We start from the raw sequence: 21270 nt of genomic DNA, 5'->3' as shown, positions 1-21270 counted from the left end.
AAACAGGAACAAATTCCTCCAAACAGGTATTTGAAGTATTGTTGTGAATGGGAATGTGAAACTGATACGGCTGTGTAAGCTCTGTGGAGATTTTTGTCCCAAAGAGGATAGGACATGGGCTAACTTAACATCCCATGCCTCTCCCACTACATTCAACTGGCCTTTCTGCTCTGTATCTTTAATTTTAATTTTATGGGGAAAAAAGTATCAATTTAATTCCAACTGATAAAAAGTTCTTCCCCCACAAAAAGAAAAAGAAGAAAACGCAAGAAAATATAACTGGACTTATTTTTCCTTAAGAACAATCTCTTTGAGCACTCCTGAAGTATGACACCAAAAACAGCATTCTTAAATGCTACCATATATATATAATACCTTTACCATTTCACAAATACCTTTTCTGAAAAAAATAATCGTTCCACTAGGATATTTCAGAAACTCTCCTACCTCGATTTTGTGTTCAACGTTATGGATTCATTCATTACAAATTCAAATTGGGCATCTTGTTCTACTGGAAGGCCCCTGGGTATCCACAGAGGAGCCCAGAGAATAGACAGTGTCCCTGCCATCAGAGTTTACTGGTCACTGGATGGAACAGATGTTGCATAAATGGTGCAAGTCGTTAAGTGATGACAGAAGTGGAGGGCTAGGCTACCGCGGTAGGGGATGCGTGGTGCCTTGAGGGCCCTAATAGCCTGAACTGCAGACCTGACTCAGTCTAAAGTCCCTGAGAAGAGAAGAGAGGTTTAACTGGGACCAGAAGGATGAGTAGAAGGTAGCCAGGTGGGGTGAGACTGGGTGGGAGAAGCGGGGGAGAGGGGAGGGCCTACCGGAAGGAAGAAAGAGCCCTGTGACGATTTCAGGGTGAAAAAGTGCACAGAACAGAGAGGTTTAGTGTGTCTAGAGCATGGGGATTGAGAGGGAGGTTGCAGAAGTGAAGTCAGGCAGAGAACAGATCAGGGAAGGCCCTAGAAGCCATGTTAAGGAGTTCGGACTTTTTATTCAAAGGGCAGTGGGAAACACAGCCCCAGCGAAGGTTGTGTTAGTAATGCCGTGGTCAGGTTTATGTTTTGGGGGAAGCCCATCATTCTGTGGTTTAGATGATGAACCACGGTGGAAAAGACTGGAAGCAGGGAGACCAGGTCGGAAGCTGGCAGAATAAGAATCTAGGTATGCAGTTTAATTTGTCTAAAATGCATTCTTACCCTCAAATGTATTGTGGGGATGGGAAAGGACGAATTACTTGAGCAGTTTCCCTGGTTGGGTAGAGGTAGAGCCTGGCAGACTTCTGGTTACAGATGGTGAACTGAACACAACCTCTTATCTCTGCTTTTTCTCTAAAGTCCATTAGAACAGGAACAGAGGGAATTTTTTTTTTTTTTGCGGTACGCAGGCCTCTCGCTGCTGTGGCCTCTCCCGTGGCGGAGCACAGGCTCCGGACGCGCAGGCTCAGTGGCCATGGCTCACGGGCCCAGCTGCTCCGTGGCGTGTGGGATCCTCCCAGACCGGGACACAAACCCGTGCAGACTCTCAACCACTGAGCCACCAGGGAAGCCCAGGAATTTTTTTTTAACGGCATAAAAATCTATGGGGACATAGAGCTTGGAATAAGAAGCAATGACCTTTACATTTTAGATACTGCAAAATAGATGAATGGTTACTGACTCAACAGACCTGAGAAAGCCAAATCTTCGGCTAGCCAGAGGGGAGAGCCAAGGAGCGGTGTGATTCATGCCCCAAACCCCCGAGCTGGGAGAGGAGCGTTTCCTCACTTATGATAGTGTAAACCCTGAATGTTGACCTTATCAAACCGTGACCCAGTTATATTGGAAGGAAGGAAGGGGCAAGAGAAGTGGGAAGGATGCTGATGTGGGGTATGGAATGGGAGGAGGGCCAAGCCCTAGCTTTTCATTGTGCGCAGTCAGCAGGGTCAGGATACTGAAGTGCCAGCGTGTAGCTTCAAAAACTGGAGAAAAGCACCGAGAGAACAGTGTGAGGGGCTGAAAGCAGTGGCCCTCGGGGATGCGAGACAGCTGTGTTTTTTTTTTTATAAGAGGCCTTGTAGGTCTGTTTAGCTCTACAAACCGTGTATGTGTATAACTCTAATAAAAATAGTAAGTAAATTAAAAGGAAAAAACATGGGTCTTGGACTTAGACCTCTGCTGTCCAGTACAATAGCCACCAGCCATCAAGTACTTGAAATGTGGCCAGTCTGAACTGAGAAGGGCCTGAGCGTAAATGCATACCAGATTCTGAAGACTTAGTATGAATAAAATGTAAAATTACATGTCAGAATGATAATTTTTAGGTATATTGGGCTAAATAGGTCGTTAAAATTAATTCCCCCCCCCTTTTAATGTGGCTACTAAAAAATACTAAGCGGCATATGTGACTCACATTGTATTTCTTTTGGACAGTGCTGAGTTAGTTGGAGCTGGGCTAGAAACTTGGTTAGTGGGTGGTTAGTGGGTGTACTTGGGCTGGAGGTTGGATGACTTACCCGTTTTTGTCTTCAGTAAGAAAAGTAGCTCAGCATTTGGCCCTGCCCGGATAGGTCTGCCAGCTGCAGGGCCCAGATGCTACCAGGATCTAAAATGAGCAACAAATGTTTTAATTTGAAAATTCAGGTAAGGGACAAAGGCTTGTTTATTTAGTTGTCAACATGGAGTTTATTTAATGATTGACTTAATGAGGAGTTGGTTGCCGGAATCCTGCAGGGCTCTCAGGTGCCTCATGTGGGCACAGCCCAAGACCGGTAGTTCTAGCTGCCCTTGATGCTGCCAGGGGAATAAAGCGTGGTTAATAAGCCCGCCGGTGCTAATTGGTGTGTCACGTTCCAGCCTCAGGATAATCACATATTAATCTTAAGCTGAAAAGTCTGGAATGCTTAGTAATTTATGAAATTAAACACCGTTGGTATAAGTATTTTGGTGTCTTCTTTCCCACCTGCACCTTGGACAGCAACCAGTGTGAGCTTGTCCTCTGTGGGTGTAGATGAGGTGCACACACTGTCAGGAACTCAGCCCTGAGGCCGCCAGCTTTATGCTAAAGCACAGGGTGCCTTAAAGGAGGTGCTTATTTGATCAAAGTGTATTTCTTAACTCACACTGCTGTAAAGTGCTTTGTGTATGACAGGAACCCTGGCAGGGAAGCTGCGCTGATAGGATTGCCCCATTTTACAGATAAGCAAACAGGGTCCCTTGTCCAAGGAAGCAAGTGGCAAAGCCTGGTTGTCTGGCTTCACACCGCGTTCTTTCTGCTACACTGCACTGCTGCTGAGTTTGTATTATTGTATGGTCAGGTCCACACTGGCCTTGTCTGCAATTCTGAAATCTAGAAAGCTCTAAAAAATTCAAAATTAAAAAAAATTTTTCAGCAAACTCATGTTACAGAAAAACCTAACCTGAACTGACTGCAGCTATGACTCCTCATAGTTTTCTTTGCAGAAAGAGTAACTTGTGTGTTTGATTATGGGGACTGTCCCAGACCCTGCTGGGGTCTTGGCTAATACACAGTGTATGTAACTTACTACTTCTTTAAATTTCCAAAGTTCTGAAATCAAAAACATACCTTGTCCTAAGGATAAAAGACTGGGGGCTTGACCCCAACGTTGCCTGTTGGATGTTTGCTAAAACTGAGGCCCGGATCCATGGCCAGTGTATCTGGAGACTGTGCTGACCAGCTGCCTCCTGCGTCTGCTTGTCTTTCTAGTATGTTGGATGATTTCTCTCACGAGTTGGAGAGCACTCAGTCTCGGCTGGACAATGTGATGAAGAAACTTGCAAAAGTATCTCACATGACCAGTGGTATGTATGCGCTTTTAAGCTCGAGAATTCTTACTAAATTCTAGAGACACAGTCTAGGGGGTCTCTCACAGGTATGCCCATTCAGATCCCTTTCCTCTGGCGCATTTTTCTCATGCTTTGGGGTCAGAGAGTAGAAGACCAGCACGCACGGGCTTTGTCTCCTGCTCGTGGCCTTCACCTGGGAAGTGCCTTTGTGGTCCGCACCGTGCAAGGCTGATGGTGTCAGATGACGTTCCTTCTGGTGGAGTAACTTTCTTTACAATTACAAAATCCTTCTTTTTCTTTTTTTTTCCTATTTCCTTGCCAAAATAGGGAATTCATTTTAAAACAGTAATTAAGAGCCAGTTACTGTTTCTCCTGGACTGACTTTTCACCGAAAGAAAAACCTCTACCATTTCAGAATAAGATGGCCTTGCAGATCTCATTTAAACTGTTTTTATTTAAATTTGTAGTAAACTATTCCAGCAAATTCGCACCAGGCTGGAGATAAAGAAGCAACATTTTTCAAATTAGTTACTGTGTAGGAAGATGTTTTCCAGTGACTATTTTTTTTGTTACTACAACCCATCTTCCCTATTATATGAGAAATAATACCTTTTTAAGTCAAAAGAAAATCCAGTATCTTTTTTTCCCTTTTTTTGTGGGAGTCTCCGGGTGAAGGGAGGAACTGAGACATTCTTCAAGGTCATTGTGAGGATTAAATGAAATAATTAGTGTACAAGCGTTTAATGGTGTCTCTCACGTATTAGTACATAGTAAATGTTTGTTTGAAAAAAAATAAAGGATAAGACAGGTGGAAGATGGCCCTGGGGGCAAAGGACCTGTTATATTCAAGACAAAGGGAAGCTCCTAGCTTCCCGGTTTCCTTCATTCTCTCCAGGGGCAAATATCTTCATGCTTCTAGCAGGCTCTTCATTGCCTGCGGCAGGCACCAGCTTAGTTCATCTTCCACACACCTAGAGGGAGGTTTGCAAAGTCCTCTCCTGCTTCCCTCTATTCTCTCCTCTTCCACCCAACCCCTCTTTAAAAAAAAAAAAGCGTTTTACTGAAGTATTATATAACCAATTTCAACCAGATCTCTCACTAGTTTATGTATTAGTCGCAAAGTCAAGTAGCTACTTCAGCACCAGTTTTGTTTGGAGAAGAGCAGCGGAACAAAGATGCACTGTGTCCTTGTCCCCAGCATTCTGGGTATGAATAATTTAGAAAAGTACTTGCATTGTGGTAAGTGTTTCGGTGTGTATAAATAGCACTAGGCCTGCTTATGCCTTCTCCTACTTGCTCCCAGAAGAAAAGTTTGGGGAGCAAAGTAAGAACTTCAGTTATGTTTGTCTAAGAAAGAGAGCCAGGAAACAGAGCCTTTAGCCTGAAAGGCCCTTAGGTTTGGACAGCTTGCCTGTGGGGCTCATTTTAATCTCTGTTTGCTCCCCAGAGAATTGCTCGGGGCCTCCTGCTTGGCGGTGTTGGCTGCAATTTGACAGCGAGGCAATTTGTGTTTGTCTTTGTTTTCCTCCATAACTTTTAGGAAAGTTCACTGCTTTTCAACCAAGCCTGTGCATAAAGAGTGTCAAGACACGCTGAAGTTTGATTAGGCAGTAACTGAATGCCCATGCTCCACAGCCCTGCAGAGGCGAGACCTCCGCGCCCCCCCCCCACCCCCGCCCAGTGCTGGCTGCTTCCTGGGCAGAAATCACCCAAGACGCCATGCTTACTATTTTGAATGACCCAAGAGAGACTAATCTTGTCAATCTCCTACCCTCAAAAAGTATATTCTTTTGTGTGGATACCAAGGTTTTCTTCCCCTCACTTTCCCAAATTCTGTTGTTCATCTTTTCTCTTTAGGGGAAGAGACTATATTGGGAGGGGGAAAAAACCCGTGGAGTCCCCTTTTTCCCCCTGACTTTTTGAGGCAGGTCCTGAGCTTGCAAAAAGCTAGTTTTGTGACTTGAGGTCACAAAAGCCCTTGTGGTTAGTATACCCGCCCCTTCTGGGGGTAAGTCTGCTAGGGTAACAGCTCGGGGTTGCCCAGTTCATGCTTCCTAGAAGCAACTTAACACTTCAGAGGGAAGTGCATTTAAAAGAGCATTCCTGGGTTGTGCTAGCTTGTGTGATGGCTGTCCTCCTTGATGAAAACCCCTATTTAGTTCAGTTGCAGAAGAGAAAGTGAGTGGAGGTGGGAGGAGGGTTGGGTAGAGGCTGACGGGAAGCTGGTTCAGTATTGGAAATCGAGGTCTGAGATGGCAGGATGCCTTGTTAGGAAGCATTTACCTTGACTGTATCATCCTAGAATATAGACTAATCATTTTAATGAGAGGGCTTTTAAATTGTCATAAACATTTAAAAATAGATGAAAGAATGCTAGGTACTTGAGTTTTCTGGACCACTGAAGTGATAGTTAAACAGATTAATACTATTATCTATTAATACCATAATCTATTATCTATTATTCTTATAGGCCAGCTCTGCTTCCCCACACCTTTTGGACTAGTCTTGTTTCAGAAAAGGAACAGATGGACTTGAGGTCTTGACCCTAATCCCCAGTTACTAAGTGAGTTTCTGGCATGTGTGATGGAGAGCAGGATGAGCCACTAGGAAGGTACTTGCTTTACTCACTACTGTTTGGTAGCAGTTCTCTTGGCCGGTTCTAAGACTTTGCCGTCCGTGGCATTTAAGTAACTGAAGTACATGTTTTGTGGACTTGGCGCATTGCTTTGTGGAGAGTTCTGCAGTGTATTTTCTTAGATTCAGACCTTTTTATAATGTGATTCTCAGTAGCTCTGGTGTGCGAAAATCTGCAGGCTTTCAAATAAACTTTCGGTGAATCAGTGTATGCACCTTTATATTTCTACTTAAATGGAACTCTTACTTCCAGCAGTTGAGCTGCATTGTCAGGCTTTATCTCAGCCTGACCCTTTGTGCAAAACAGCAGGGCTCCTCTGTGGAGAGGCTTGCTCTTCCTACGTCTGCCCAAGTGAAGGGTGCGTCCTGACGACAGACAGCATCCTGTGCCCCGACTGTGGGCCCGCAGAGGGTGCAAGGGTATTCGTGTTGTGTAGTTTTCCCAGCAGCCCTGAGAGTTAGGGGGACGCAGTCAGGATTGTGGGCGGGAGCCTGTGTGGGCCCTTCTGTCCCTCGGGGCCTCCTTGCTCTAGGCCATTTAAATGGATTCTGGCTACTCTGTTTACTGCACCTCTTCTAAATTGTGAGTAGGGCAGAAAGCTTCAGAAAAGACATTCCACTTTTATTTATAGATAAGCTGTGTCAGTTACTTTAACACAGTTACTGGTTAAGTGATCTTTCTTGCCCAGGGGTGGTGTGAAGTTCATCACCCCGTGATCACTGCAGCTTGCTTTTTCAGCTCATTGTTTCCTGAAGTGACCAGCAGTAGCTTTCATCTCCTTTCTATCCTTCCATTGTGCTCATTAAGAAAAGAACATGATTACTGTTTAAATGATTTGATTTTGGTGGGAGATTAAAGCTGACGAGCTCTGATCTGTAATACCAACGCCAACATCTTTTCCAGGGATGTGGTAACTGCCAGAAGAGAACTGTGATCCATAGATTTTAATTAGAGACTTGAGACACAAAGCAGGTACTTGTTACAAGGCTGGCTTTCAGGGGACGGGCAGGGTTGTGAATGCACGTGCAGTGCAGGCCAGGAAGAGCAGCGGTAAGAGTCCAGGTGCCCGGGCAGGTTCAGAGCAGCAGTAAGAGTCCAGGTGCCCGCGCAGGTTCAGGGCCTCTGCCCATTCTGTCTGCATCCAGGTGTTGCCTTAAGTTTCCTGTCACTGTATCTTGGGGTACGTCGAGTCCCGGGAGAGCTGACCCTCGTGTCCTGCCTTCCAGATCGGCGCCAGTGGTGTGCCATCGCTGTCCTCTTCGTGGTCCTCCTGGTCGTGCTCATCCTCTTCTTAGTGCTGTGACAGCGTGGCCCCCGGCTCGCTTCCTCCTGCACAGGAAACTGAGGGGAGAGGGAGAAGCAGCGCACGGTGTGCCCGCCCCTCGCGTCCCTCGCCTGGAAACACAGCCTGCGCTGACTTTTCTCTCTGTGACCCCACCATGGAGATCAGGTCCTTCAGCCCAGCTTGGGGAGGGCCGGCGGGAAGAGGAAGTCGACGACTGCACACTCCTGGTGCCCCCTGGCCTGGATCCGAGGACAGCGGGCCCTGCTTTGCCCCCCTGGACCTCGCTCCCCCTGGAGGGCCTTCGAGGAATCCAGAAAAATTCGCAGACTCGGCTCGTGTTGGCTGTTGCTCATTCCATCCGTCTTGGCAGCTCCTCCTGCCCCCCACCCCCGGCTCAGACCCTTCCCCCGCCAGACAGCACGCGCTGGCCCATCCAGGGGCATCCATCGGGGATGTGGGCCCCTGGGTGGGTTTCACATCCTGTCGCGGCAGCGTCCCTTTGCCCCTGAAGGCTGGCGGTTAGTGGGGACAGAGGGCTCGGAAGTACTTTGTGACAGAAGATGCAGTGACTGGTTTTTCAGGGATAAGTGCTAGGGTGAAAGTGCTTCCCCGAGCACAGTTTTTTGTGGTAGGAATAACCAATGGAAAAGAATGAAAAGCACTGGGCTTTGGGGGTGCTGGCAACTTGTGGCTTGAATGGAAGGGAGGACAGGGCAGCAGGACACAGCTGGAGAGGGCGGGTGAGGTCACCAGGGTCAGGCCCTTGCTGGATTCATGTCGCTATCCTACAGCCTCCTCCCTAGAGGTGCAAGTTGCATTTCTAGAGTGACCCTTAGATGAGCAGCTCACGTGAGTGGACTGAGATCCCGAGGTGGTGTCATCGGCAGTTATTTTATTCCTGCAGCACTCTGCCTTGGGGGCTGGGGGGGGGGGGGGCGGGGGCAGCACGTTGATTACATTTACTCAGAAACTATAATGTCAAGAAGGCTAGTTCTGGACCAGATTTTTCTTACCCTGTGAGTGATTGCAAGGATGGGTAGGTGAACTTGGTTCCTTTTTCCCTGAGATGACAGTTCAATTTTATCATCCATTCAAATAACTGAGCCAATCGAAATTTAAATGACAGACACTTCAGTTGGGTTTTAGTAGCTGAAACTGCTGAGACACTGTACCCTCCACGCTTCTGATGACTTTTAAAATGCCTCCTGTGTACACATGTATATAGGATATTTTTATAACCTCCCTGATGAAAACCTAATATTGAAGTAGCAGCTGCGCCCAGAGCCAGCACTTGGCAGTGGAGGCTGCAGGTCTCTCCTCACTATCTTTTTTGCACTTGGGAAGCACAGCAACATCTGGGTAGAGTTCTAGCTTTGACTTCCAGCTCCCCATCTCTTGGGGCCCACTCCTCAGCACGCTTTTTTTTCTTGTTTTGTTTGTATCGTTTGTTTGTGTTGGGCTTTTGTTTTCTGTGTGTGTGTGTGTGTGTGTGTGTGTGTGGTTTGTAATGATGTACTTGCCTAGCTAACCTTTGAATTGCACTTTTTAATAAATACTTGTAACAGTTTTTTAAAGAAGGGTATTATATCATGGTAGGTAAGGAAATCTGCCTGTTGATGAAAGCTAAAAGCAGGTTTATAAAACTAAAAGGGTGATTGACATCCACGTTTACACTCAACTCTATGTGACATATAAGTTATTTCTTTTCAAATTAGAAAAAAAAGTGATTATTACAAAGGGCTTCAGGTGTAGGATACTAGATTATTTGTTTTACAGAGTTTTGAGACTTTGTTAAGATAGCCTTCTACAAACCGAGGACAGGGCTGGTCCTTAGATTTGCATTAAAATGTACACGTCTTTTTAAATATCCATGTGGACCTTGTCTCAGTACTGTAATCCCCACTTTCCACGTGACACGAAGCAGCCGGCTTCTTGATGAATTACAGGGTTGCCCTGTTTAAACGCCATGCCATTATCTGGGCGTTACCAGATTTACTGTGCCCCTCGAAACTGACGTGTGTCAGCGGGGCCTGTTGGGAACACGCTGGTCATGAGTGAGTAAGCTTCTCCCCAGGCTTCAGGGACCAAGTTCTGTGACGCCGAGGCTTAACCACTAAAATGTGTGGGGCTATTTAGAGCCGGCAGGCTCGCTGATTTAAGGTGTTTGCTAAACAGTGGCTGTTGTAGACCAGACTGGGCTGAAGCCGAAGAGCAATCTGTTTAGAAAGAAAAATTGCTTAAAGTCCCGTCACTGCGGCATTCTCCCTGTAGGGCCACTGCTCTTTCTGGCCTCGGAGGAGCCGTTCTCCGATAGGCCGCCTCTTCATGTGTTTGTCAGAGCTGCTTGGCCCGAGATGTAACCTCCGGCCTACGTGACCTGATCCTGAGACCCACCCTGTTGTACCAGGACTGAGCAGTCACTACAGACCAGTGTTCACTTGAAGACCATGCCCACGGCCCAGTCAGACTCCAGACTGGCAGAGAGAGCATGCCAGGGGCTTAGGTTTCCTCATCAGTGATCCTGATGCTTTGGGTTCCTTGCAAGTGGTCCCCTGACCCTGAGTGGTGGACTGGGGGGGGGGCGGAGTGGATGCCCGCGACACCCCTACTAGGCTTAGAGGCACTTCCTGTAGCCGTGGGGCTTTCTCTCTCCTTCAGCCTCTGTACTTCGTGCTGTACTCGTCATTGCTAAAAAACTGGCAGAATATGACGGCTAACAAACAGAAAGAGCTCGACTTCTGTTTTTTGGAAGAGCATTTCTCCTCCACTGGTTTGGTGAGGTGGGGTGTAGAATGGGGTAATGAACCATGGAGAGCATTTGCCAGAGTGGGACTCCAGCTGGAAAAGCGAAATACCTTTAGTTTTTCGTCCTGATTTTTGATCTTGTCTTTGTGAGAACCGTGAAGAATCACAATGCGCTCTGTGTGCCGCTACCGTGTGGCAATTGGAAGTCGCAGCATGTATGTTACATGAGGATCTTCACGCCAGAGTCGGGGGAGAAACTTGGTAACTTGCCCATTATTCTCTGCTTTTAGCCAGAGTTAAACAGACTGATGGGTCTGGTAGCCAACAACTTGGCAACTTCCACTCCTTCTCACCTCGTGAGATTAAGGGCTGCGAAGAAAAATGTAGTCTTAACTCCAGCAGAAATCTGTCTCCGCTAAGTGTTTTACCTTCTGTAAGTGAAGGTGGCAGAGCCAAGATCTTCCTTTTGGTAATTTCCCTGTCAAGTGAGACCATTACCACCTTTCTAGAGAACGCACAGCATTTGAAGATCTCAAACCAACTGATAAATAGTTGTTGTTTTCCCACTCTGGAATTTCGACCATTTGGCGTTACCTTGTACACAGGACAAATTTGTAAACAAAACAAAATTCGGACTGTCTGGAAAGCTGAAGTTCTAAAACACAGAACGCACTACTGTCAGTGCTCCCTCTTCGTCTAACTCTCGTTGGCATTTCTTCCACTCCCAGGTTTTTTAAGATTTTTTTTTTCTTTTTGAAGACTGTTCTTTGTCCATCAAGAGCAGAGAGAAGGTGAAGCCAAAGGGTCCTCAGCCCTGCAGTCAGGTGGCGCTGTCCCCGACCACAGTTGGGACACGAGGACAGGGCCCCGAGGGGCCGTCAGGCGCAGCGGCCTCTTCCTCCAGGGCCCTGCTCGAGGGGCAGCTCAGCCCCTGGGCTGCCCTGGCAGGAGGAGGTAAGACTCTGTCCTGCCCAGCTCCCATCCTTCACAGAATATGCTTGTGCTGCAAACAAGGAGCTCCTGTCTTGCAAGGCCCGTGTCGGTCTGTTGTCTATAAAACATGGGTGCCGTCCCACCATGGCTGCCTGATAACGCTCACAGGGAGGCTGCTGTCGCGTCCAGAACCCCAGGAGAGTTCTTAGTAGCGAGGACAGCCCTTCAGAGCCTAGGACGGCACTGTTGTGAACCTGGAGACCGAAGCCGGGTGCCGGGTCCCCCAGGCTGGGCCCGAAGCTCCAAGCTAGCGGACTTCTGGGGTGTTAGCATCCCTGACGGTAGTCTCAGAAGGACTTATGGTCACTTAGCTCAGTAGTCCTCTTGTTTCAGAGTTGAAACACTTTCAGCTCCCGCAGCAGACATGGGAGTCACTGGGTGGGTTGCAGTGCAGACTTGGCACCGGGGAGCCTGCACCCCATCTGGACCAAGCTGACCTCAGTGACATGACGTAGTCTGGTAGTGGCTTGTCACGCTCCCGCCTCAGCCCAGCCACTTGATGTCTTTTGCTTTTGGACAACCACTGGCGCTCTGGTCACGTTGCTGCGATCTCCATGCGCTGAAAGTTCTTTGTTACATGATATTATAAGTCTCTTTACTAGGACAGAAGCTTGGGGAGGTGAGGATAAAAGAAAAAGAACTTGGTTTCCCTCCGACATAAGCTAATGTGTTGGCGCTGTCTTCCTTCTGATGTGACCTTTGTCCAGAAATGCCCTTCCCCGAGGCCGTGCAGATGGGAGCTGTGCTTAGACTGGGATTGTCCGATCACCTGCCCTACTGCCGGGGTTTCACATGAACATTTCATGGTCCTGGTTTGCCAGCTGCAGCCAGACGCTTTGTGAGAAAGTATATTTTACCTTTTTTTTTTTTTTTAAAGGTTATGCGTTATCAAACCCGGAAGCCACTTAATTATCCAGGGGTGTTAGAAATAAGACCACCTGGCTTTGCTGTCTGCTGACTGGAGCTCTTAAGCCTGTTCCCTGGCGGCAGCCCAGCACTCCACTCCAGCCCGGCTTTCTGTCAGCCCCGGGGTGGGACCGAGTTCAGGACGGTTCTTTCCTGCTCTGCAGAAAGTAGGTTCTGGCTGAGACCCTGCTACTGAATGGGAATTGTGATGCCACAGTTAGTCGGTTCTGGGAGAGACAGCCGTCCTAATCCTCAGGTAGATAGTGCGTCTGTGCCCTGTTGTCTGTGCGAGGTGGAGAGGCCAGGCAGGTGTCCCACTAATAAGTTACTGGAACTGCTCTACGTGCCATGCTATGACGTCCTGGCTGACCCAGGCTGGGAGAACGCGCAGGGTTGGGGGGTGGGCTGGAAACCCGGAAAGGGCCAAAGAAAGCAAGCTGTAAATGATGATGGATTTGGTTTTTGTAAGTGGAAGTAAGCTTTCACCGGCTCATTTGTAATAAAAAATTGATGTAATTAAAAACAGAGTGTGTAATACGTGGCAGTGCTCAGCAGGACTAAACGATTGTTTTTTCCTTTCAAGGATAAATAACCTTACGGCGTTTTATTTTTAATTAACTAGAAGGTACAAACAAAAGAAGTGAGATCAAGGATTAGAAATGCAAAATGCCGCGGTGATTTCCAGATGGTGCTCTCCCCGCACCCAACACGAGAACGGTGCCAGAGCCCTGGTGCCAGCAGTTCACAGCCCCGCTGTGGGTAGAGCTTGCTTCCTGTATGCAGTGGGTCTCCAAGTGTGGTGTGGGACCGTAGGCGGCGGCGGCATCCCCTGGTAACTTGCTAGAAATGCAGATTCGCGAGCCCCGCCCCAGACTCACAGACTGGGGTGGGGTGAGTGGGCTGTTTAACAAGCCCTCCAGGGGATTTGATGCACAGTCAAGTGTGCGAACCACTGCTTCTGCATCGTGGAATTTAGGCTGCAGTAAACCACCCCTGTAAAATGAAACAGCTTCATGGCCTTCATTGTAATCCTGACATTAAACAAATGTTGATGACACTATAAACTTGAAAACTTAAAAAAAACCCAAAAACTTGTGTTTAAAAAAGCCTCAACTAGCCATCCTTAAAAGTGATATTTTTGCACCCTTAAGTTTATCGGTAATGTTTCTTACTTCTACTCTTGAAATCATGTTACAACTGTATAAAGACTACTGTTCAGTATTAAAGAGAAATGGAGAGACCATGAACTTTGTCCTGGTTTTTGATTTGGTTGGTTTTTATTTTTAGTTCTTTTCATACCGAAACAGAGCTTCCTCCCCTCCTTCCATCCCCACTAGTAAACATGGATACGTGCGTATGTCTGGGGTGGGAAAAGTTTGTGCCTGGTGGAAGATGTGAATTCTAAACTCTTTTCTCTGGCTGAGCACGTTATATGAATTCTTAAACCCCCAAGCAGCCATACTGTTCCTTTCCAATATCATACGACACAGTTTCAGTTGGAATGAGGCACCTGAGGGAGCAGAGAGACTAGAACACAAAGGAACTGAGTCCCGTATTTCCCTCTTGCTGAAGTGTTAACCAACAAGGATAGTGCCCATCCCAGCTGGTAGCTCTGCGGGACAAGGCGACCGGGCTACGTGAGCTCCTTAAGGGCAGGGATCTTCCTCATTCCTCTTGCCATCATCACCCTTGCTCAGCCTGACTGAGCACCTTCTGTGTGCCAGGCACTGTTCTAAGTACTTGCTGTTAACACATATAGCACTGGAAATGGCTGTGTGAACCAGAGAGGTTTCTTCATCTAATATTATTATCTCAGATCTGCACATGGGGAAATTGGAAAACAAGTAGTTTCTCAAGGTCCATCCACTGGACCACATACTGTGCCCCCGCTGCCTCACATAGAAATTGGCCCAGCAGTGCTTCCCGAGTCCTCAGCCTGACGTCCCCCTAATCGCCAGAAGGGGCAGAGGCGAATCAACATACCAACCAGCCTCGACAGAGGAGTGACTGCTTATTTTGAGAGGTAACGGTGACTATTTCAGGAGGAGGAAATGGTTCCATGTATCTCCTGATAAAAGCCGATCACCTCCCTGTACCCCAGGGGCCAACGTGGACCACGTGGCGTGGACAAGGGGAGAAGCGCATGCCCACGGCTCAGCAAGAGTGCCGTTGTTCCCAAGGTCCCACTGGCTGCGAGTCTTACACAGAACTCTTGTTGGAAGTGCTAAAAGACGAGGCCGAGGCCCGAGGCAAAAACGGAACTCACAGGACGGGAAGACCCATGCGTGCCATCACAATGTTTTCACTGTCCAAGAGGACACGTTCCAAGTCAGTGCGCCCCCATCCCTGGAACATCGGGGTGTCAGTTGTCTGGGAACAGGGCCCCCACTCCAGGATGCCGACAGAACGCAGCGGTGGCTCCTGTTTGGTGCAGGCAGAGCCTAAGCACAGACTTCCGCGCCACTACCTCTCAGGGAGGGAGCGATGGGCTCCAGAAGCCGCCTTGGACTTGGACATGTACTCGCAAGGCCAGCCTCCCTGACCTCTGCACTGCCGCTTCCTCCCTCCCGTTCTCCGTCCTCCCTCAGGGACACCGTTAAATACTTCGTGTCCATTCACAAAAGCTCACGGAACTGGCCGGCCTTTGGGAAGGTCCTCAACTCTTCCAGGAGCAAATTTCTCAATCTTTGTATCTCATTAGTAGCTAATACTTCTGGCCAATACTTGATGAGAATCTGATGTGCCAGCAGGTCTTTGACCAAGGCCTTAGGGACACATTGAGGAAGTTAAAACACTTTTTTGTTTATTCTCACAACTCCATGAGGGAAACACTCTTTTTTGGGGTTTGGATTTTATAAGTTTACTTATTTATTTTTGGCTGCCTTGGGTCTTCGTTGCTGTGCGCGCGGGCTTTCTCTAGTTGCGGCGAGCAGGGGCTTCTCTTCATTGCAGTGCAGGGGCTTCTCATTGCAGTGGCTTCTCTTGGTTGCAGAGCATGGGCTGTAGGCGCGTAGGCGTCAGCAGTTGTGGCACATGGGCTCAGTTGTGGCTCGCAGGCTCTAGAGCGCAGGCTCAGTGGTTGTGGCACATGGGCTTAGTCGCTCTGCGGGCATGTGGGATCTTCCCAGACCAGGGCTCGAACCCGTGTCCCCTGCATTGGCAGGCGGATTCTTAACCCCAGCGCCACCAGGGAAGTCCCAAGGGAAATACTGTTGAGGCCCATTTTGTACCTGAAAACTAGGGCATGGAGCAATTCAGGAATTTGCCCACGGTTACAATCAGTGAATGGTAGAGTCAGAATGGGAACCCAGGTCTGACTGGACCATTATGCAGCCTCCCTGAAAAGTCACCATCCAGGTTTCAGGGGTGGCAAGCAGATATTTCTTTCAGCAAGCCATTGTTCTAACCAGAGAAACGGTAGAGTAAAGCCGAGGAGAGGAAGAGGGATCAAATAACCTGCAGTACAAGTTAGCAGCGGATGAAAGCATTGAACTAGAAGTGCCGAAGATGATGATGGACACCAGCCACCTTGGACTAGACCATAACTCGAACCCTACAAGCCTACTGCAGAGTTCAAGAAATCTGATCAAGGACCTCAATCAAGCGGTTCAGCCTTGCTGATGAAATTTTTTGGAGCTCTTGTTTATTTGGCTGGAAATGTGCAAAAAATAAGTGAGGCAAACATTATATAAACTCAGAAAAGCCTGGAAACAGTCTGGGGAGCACAGGATGAGAAAGTTGTGGCATCTGAAGGCTGCTGTGAGCTCCCGTGGCTGCCAGCATTCCTTGTTCCTGAGATAACACCGAGCTGGAGGGAGGCTAGTGAGCCTGGGGCTGGCTCTCCTGGGAAGCCTTTCTGCTCACCAGGTGCAATGGGGCCTCCTGCCTGGGGCTCCCATTGTAGCCCTTGGCACACGGGTTTGTCTCTGCACAGCTGTAGCTGCCTCCACCCTGGGTATATGGGCATCGCAAGGGCAGGGCAGGCCTCTCCCCAGTACCCGGCATCTGGCCAGACCCATAAGGGCAGCTTCACACTGTGAGTTGGGGCCTGAGTCCAGATTGCAGAAGGACAAGACAAAGGCAGGCCCAGCAGGCAGCCCAGCATCCACAGGAGAGCCCGGATACCCTCCAGGCCTGGCAGGACAGCTGTTAAACCCTGGCGCCGTGGGCAGAGTGTCAGAGCCAGTCCCAGCAGCCCCTTCCTCGGGGCCCAGCACTCCGACCTAGCCAAACCCGCAGCCTAAGAGAGCTGGGCAGAGCTGCCTGCCAAGGAAGGCTGTTGCCATTTCTAAGCAGGTGCTCTGGCTCTATAGGAAAAGGAAAACTCAAGAGAGGATGATGGGGAGGGAGGGAAGGAAGGGGACCAGGTGACAGCCCAGCCTTTGCAATAGCTCTGGAGGCAGCCTGGAGACTTGGGGTGGGAAATAGGTTGGGCAGATTAGCCAGGGAAGTCCAATTGTTGCCAGGTAAGTTTGGTAGAGGATAAACAAGCAGTTCTATGGGAAAAGAACCACAATGAAGAGCCCTTGGTACCAGATTCTACGGGAGCTAAGGGGAGGGGGCCACAGCATGCAGGTGTTGAAACTGAGCAGGACCCTGTGGGGCTCCTGGGCACAGAAGCCTTTCTGTCCCCCATTTCTTGTTTGTAGGGAACAGACTCCAGCCTCCATGACCTTCCCTGAGTTCCAAAGGGCAGATTCGAACAGCTGCTAATCAGAGAGGGGAGGGGATGCAGAGACAAGGGAGGAGCGGCCAAGAAACAATAGTGCAGCCTTGGGGCAGGTCCTGGTTCTGCCTCAGGGGATACGCATAACAATATCTTTGAGTTCTTTACAGAACTAAAAGCCTAACAAATGGAAGATGTTGGCATTCTTCATTCCAGGGAAGACGCCCTGAGGCCAAATTAAAGGAACCAGGAGACCACCTGAGACCAGATTAAAGGGGTGCAGGCCCTGCACACACCCTAATCTTATCAGCAACCCCACCCTTGAACCACTGCTATAAAACTCCTCACCAAATCCTCCCGGATTGGGACACAGTTTTCAAGGCACGAGCCTGCCGTGTACCCCTTTGCCTGGCAAAGCAATAAAGCTGTTCTTTTCTACTTCACTCAAAACTCTGTCTCCAAGATTCCATTCGGCACTGGTGCACAAGTTTTCAGCATCAGTGTCAGGGAATGCTTCCCAGGGCAGGCACCTCTGACATTTTTGAAGGCTGTCTGGGGTCGGTGGGTGGACAAGGGGAAGATAGCTCCAACAAAGGCGCACAAATAAGCTAAATGAATGGGTGGATGAATGAATGCATGGAGTTGGGGTGTGGTGGAACCAAGAAACCAACAACTGAAGCTCAAACCAATAAATGTTCATGTGGGACTTCTGCTGCCAGAGGCCAGCTTGGAGGACCAGGAAGTCCAGTCCAGTCACTGCGTTCCACCCCCAGGGCACAGGCCTCCTCTAGATGACAGGGATGTAGGAGCAAGGAGGCCTCTTCCCTCCCCCCCCCCCCCACGCAGGGGCCAGGTGCATTCACGCCAGCCGCCAGGCCAGGTTTCATCAGCTTCCAAGTTGGGCAGCGCTGGGCCCTGAGGACAGAATGGAGGGGCCAGCCTCCCGGCCTCAGCCCCAGGGCCTGTTCTATGCCACCCTCAGAGCATGGCCAGAACACACTTCAGATTACAACTGAGGACACACGTCTGAAAGAAGCGTTTCCCACACAAAACCTACCCTTGCCTTGTGCAAGGAAGCTGTTATTTTTTAATGTTGGTCTTTCTTTAAAAGATAGATTTTGTGACCCACTAGTGGTTGTGCCTGCAGTTAAGGAAACACTTCTGTAAAATGATTTGCCTGCCCTACTCCTCTCCCCCCCGCGGGGAGGTGGGAGTGCCAGCTCCATTTCCCTGAAGCAAAACCCGAGCCAAGCCCCCCACACCGTCATGGTGAAGGTCACTGCGGAGCCGGGCCTCGCGAGCTGCTCACCGACGGAGGTGAGCCCCACAGGGTCCCAGGAAGGTTAATGGACGCAGGCGGGGAGTTGCAGAGGGCCGGGTTCAAATCCTCCCTCCGCTAATTACTTGCTGTGTGACCTTGGATCACACCTTGGATAAGTAATTTAACCCCGGAGTTTCGGACTCCTAGTTCGTAACACGGAGATAAGTAGTCCCTCCCTCGCAGTGTCGCCGTAAGCATTCAGGATTGTGACCATTATGTCCCCAGCAGAGCTCTGGAATACTTGAGCAGGCAGAGCAGGGTGGGAGACGGCACAGCGCCTGCGCGTCCCTGAATTCCCAGGTTCAACTTGATTTCCAAAATTCGAGCGGTGCCTGCTGTTCCTCCACGCGACAGCCCTCGGGGCACTGCGCGCACCAGGTCCCCATTACTGCACCCCGCCACGCGTGCCCGCCCCTGCGTCGCCTCACTGCCCCTCCCGCCGGCTCCAGCTCGTCCCCCAGGCCGCGCTCGGCGCGCCGCCACCACCGCCTTCTTAGAGCCGGGCGCGCGCTCCGTGCAACTCCAGGCTGCCCTCTCTCCCCCGCCCCCGCCCCCAACGGTGCGTTCCTCGAGGCTAAACTGAGGGTCGTCTTCCCCCTGGCCCCGGGCGCCGAGCCAAGTGTCCTGGGTGTGCGGGGTGTGGGGCGTGTAAAACCCCCAACAACCCGGCCCCGTCAAACTCCAGGCTCCAACCCTCCTGCGGCTGTGAGCGCGCCTGCGCCCGGCTGGACGTCCCCAACGGGGCAGCGTCCGGGCGCATCCCTGGCCCCAAGACGAGCGGCCGGAGGCGCGGAGACGCGGACCGAGGCAGGCGGCCTGGAGCGCAGACCCGCCCCAGCCTCCTGCCGGCGCGGCGGGGGCCTCCGGGTCAGCGGAGGGGCGGGAAGGGTGCGGCCGGCGCAGAGCCCCACCCGGCCGACCCGACTTGCCCGCGACACCCGAGGAACAAAGTAGCCTCGCGGGGAGGGCGCGGTGGGCGCCGGGTAGTAGCCCGCACAGTCGCCCCCTGGTCGCTGTCCCGCGACACACCTCGGTCCCCACGCCGGGGGCACCCGGCCGCACCCTGCCAAGGAGACGCGCTCTCGCCTCCCACCTGCCCCTCCGCCACCGAGAAGAGGCGCCCCGGAAAACAAACAAACAAAAAACAGAAAACCAATCAGCGTCGGGGCGCCCTGGCCTCCCAGGCCTGCCTGGCGAGCACCGGGCCCGCGGTTTCGGCTGGAGGCTTCGGAACTTGCCATCCCACCCCACCCCACCCCGCTCCCGTCATCCTAAGGATTTGACGTCACGCCTGAGGTTAAAGTTGGTGCCACTTTCTGTACCGTGTTGTTGCAGTGTCAGGTGCCTACCTGTGCGAAGCGAGGTCTGGACACGTAGCGTACCATTACACTGCCACCGGAGGGGCAGAGAGCCGACTCGGGAGAAGTCCATACCTTTACACATGCTGTTTATTTTCCGTGTCTGGGCGTCCTTTCCCTTACCTTCCTGTGAGTTCCTCCTCGTTTTACAAAACCCAGCGTGGACGCACTTCCTCCCACTGCGTAAGCCTGCCTTCCCCCGCCCCCCCACGTCTCCCGCCCCGCCCCTCTCCGCTAACCACTTAGGCTCGCCACCGGGGCTAACCAGGTGCTTCCTCTCACTTCCCACCAGGCCAGGTGGGAATGCTTGATCTGCCCCTAGCCTCTGGCCTGGTAAGGTAGAGCCCGTCTTTCTCATCTCTCTGAGCTCCTGCCTGGCATGTGGCCTGGCGCCTAGTTAACACGAGGCTCTAAGTAAGAGCGTTCTGATGGTCCTGTGGGAGGCGCGGATGACGCAGGGCTGGACATAGCTTTCTAGGTCAGTAGTTCCCCAGGCAGAGCAGATGGGGAAGGTCACACAGGAGGCTGGAGAACCCAAAGCCCCCTCCCACCCGCACAAGTCGGGGCCCAGCATCTTACCCCAGGAAGGAGGGCCTTCTGCCTCTGTGGAATTAGAGCAAGGAAGGTCTACTTCACACACAGCTCAGAGTGCCTCCCTCCCTCCCCCCCATCCAGCCTTTTCTGGCATGGGGGGAGCGAGCTGCATCCAGCCTTTGCTGGCATGGGGGGAGCGAGCTGCAGTAGGAAGAGTGGGCGCTGAGTCAGAGTGCGGGTCTGAATGGCCTCCATTGCTGCTAAACTTGGTTCTCCATCTGTGTAAATGAAGACAATAAATGGGACATCCCAGGCTGGACTATTTTAAGGACAAAATAAGATGTGTCAAGAGCCTGACCCCCCCACCTGGGATGTAACAGATGCAGCTGCTCAGTACCCCCTAGAGACCTTTCCCTGCCCAGTCCCAGCCCTAGCACCCCACCCCCACTTCCATTTCTTCTCAGCTGAGGCAGGGTATCGGTATCGTCATCCTCACCAGACAGAGAAAACAGAGGTGATTTTTGCCCCAGAAGCATTTTTCAACATGAAATTTCCCCAAAGTTTTATGACCACAAGGCCACAAGCTGGGGTACGGGAGCCACTAGGGTTTCCCCACTCCTGTAGTTTCTGCTGTGGGACTATTTCTATGCTTTGGGGGCCCCAGGCTGCTCTCTGAGGTGTCCCAGCACCCTCTTCACATCCTGAAGGCCCAAGCACTTGTTCCATTGGTCCCCCTGCTCACCTGCTAGAGCCTCCCCAACCCCCCTTCATCCCACCCCAGGCCAGCCCAGCCTCCCCATCCTGCAGTGCTGGGGGGCTCTGGGAGCCATGCTTTCCCCCCACCCTCCAGGGACAGTAAAGAGGGGTTTTAACTGGCTCCTGCTGATAAGGCCCGAGGAGGGGAGAACACTCACTGCACACACACTCCACAGGATTGCCTGACCCCTTCCCCCATCCTCTTTCTCTCAGGCCACGTGTCTCCTTCAGCGACCTTGCCTGCTGAGAGGTGCAGCAACACTCACTCTAACCTGATTTC

The 21270-nt window shown here is 50.7% G+C and overlaps 2 protein-coding genes across 6 annotated transcripts in view; one reads left to right on the top strand and one right to left on the bottom strand.

The window, feature by feature from the left end:
* The window catches only part of STX6 (syntaxin 6), a 45609-nt gene extending 32011 nt beyond the window's left edge, over positions 1–13598 (top strand). The window contains exons 7-8 of one of the 5 annotated variants that reach the window (XM_067728822.1): positions 3712–3806; positions 7653–13598. In XM_067728822.1, coding sequence (XP_067584923.1) covers positions 3712–3806; positions 7653–7729 — 172 coding nt within the window. In that variant the 3' untranslated portion in view covers positions 7730–13598. Of the gene's footprint in view, positions 1–3711; positions 3807–5331; positions 6633–7571 lie in introns of those variants that run through there. The other 4 variants (XM_067728821.1, XM_067728824.1, XM_067728823.1 and 1 more) reach the window with 4 other exon arrangements.
* Positions 2422–21270, bottom strand: part of KIAA1614 (KIAA1614 ortholog) — a 56184-nt gene continuing 37335 nt past the window's right edge. The window contains exon 10 of the mRNA XM_067728814.1: positions 2422–2589. Coding sequence (XP_067584915.1) covers positions 2513–2589 — 77 coding nt within the window. The 3' untranslated portion in view covers positions 2422–2512. The remainder of the gene's footprint in view (positions 2590–21270) is intronic.

Source organism: Pseudorca crassidens, chromosome 2, assembly GCF_039906515.1.
Source record: "Pseudorca crassidens isolate mPseCra1 chromosome 2, mPseCra1.hap1, whole genome shotgun sequence".
Lineage (NCBI taxonomy): Eukaryota > Metazoa > Chordata > Mammalia > Artiodactyla > Delphinidae > Pseudorca > Pseudorca crassidens.
This window is presented reverse-complemented; position numbering and strand designations above follow the sequence as displayed.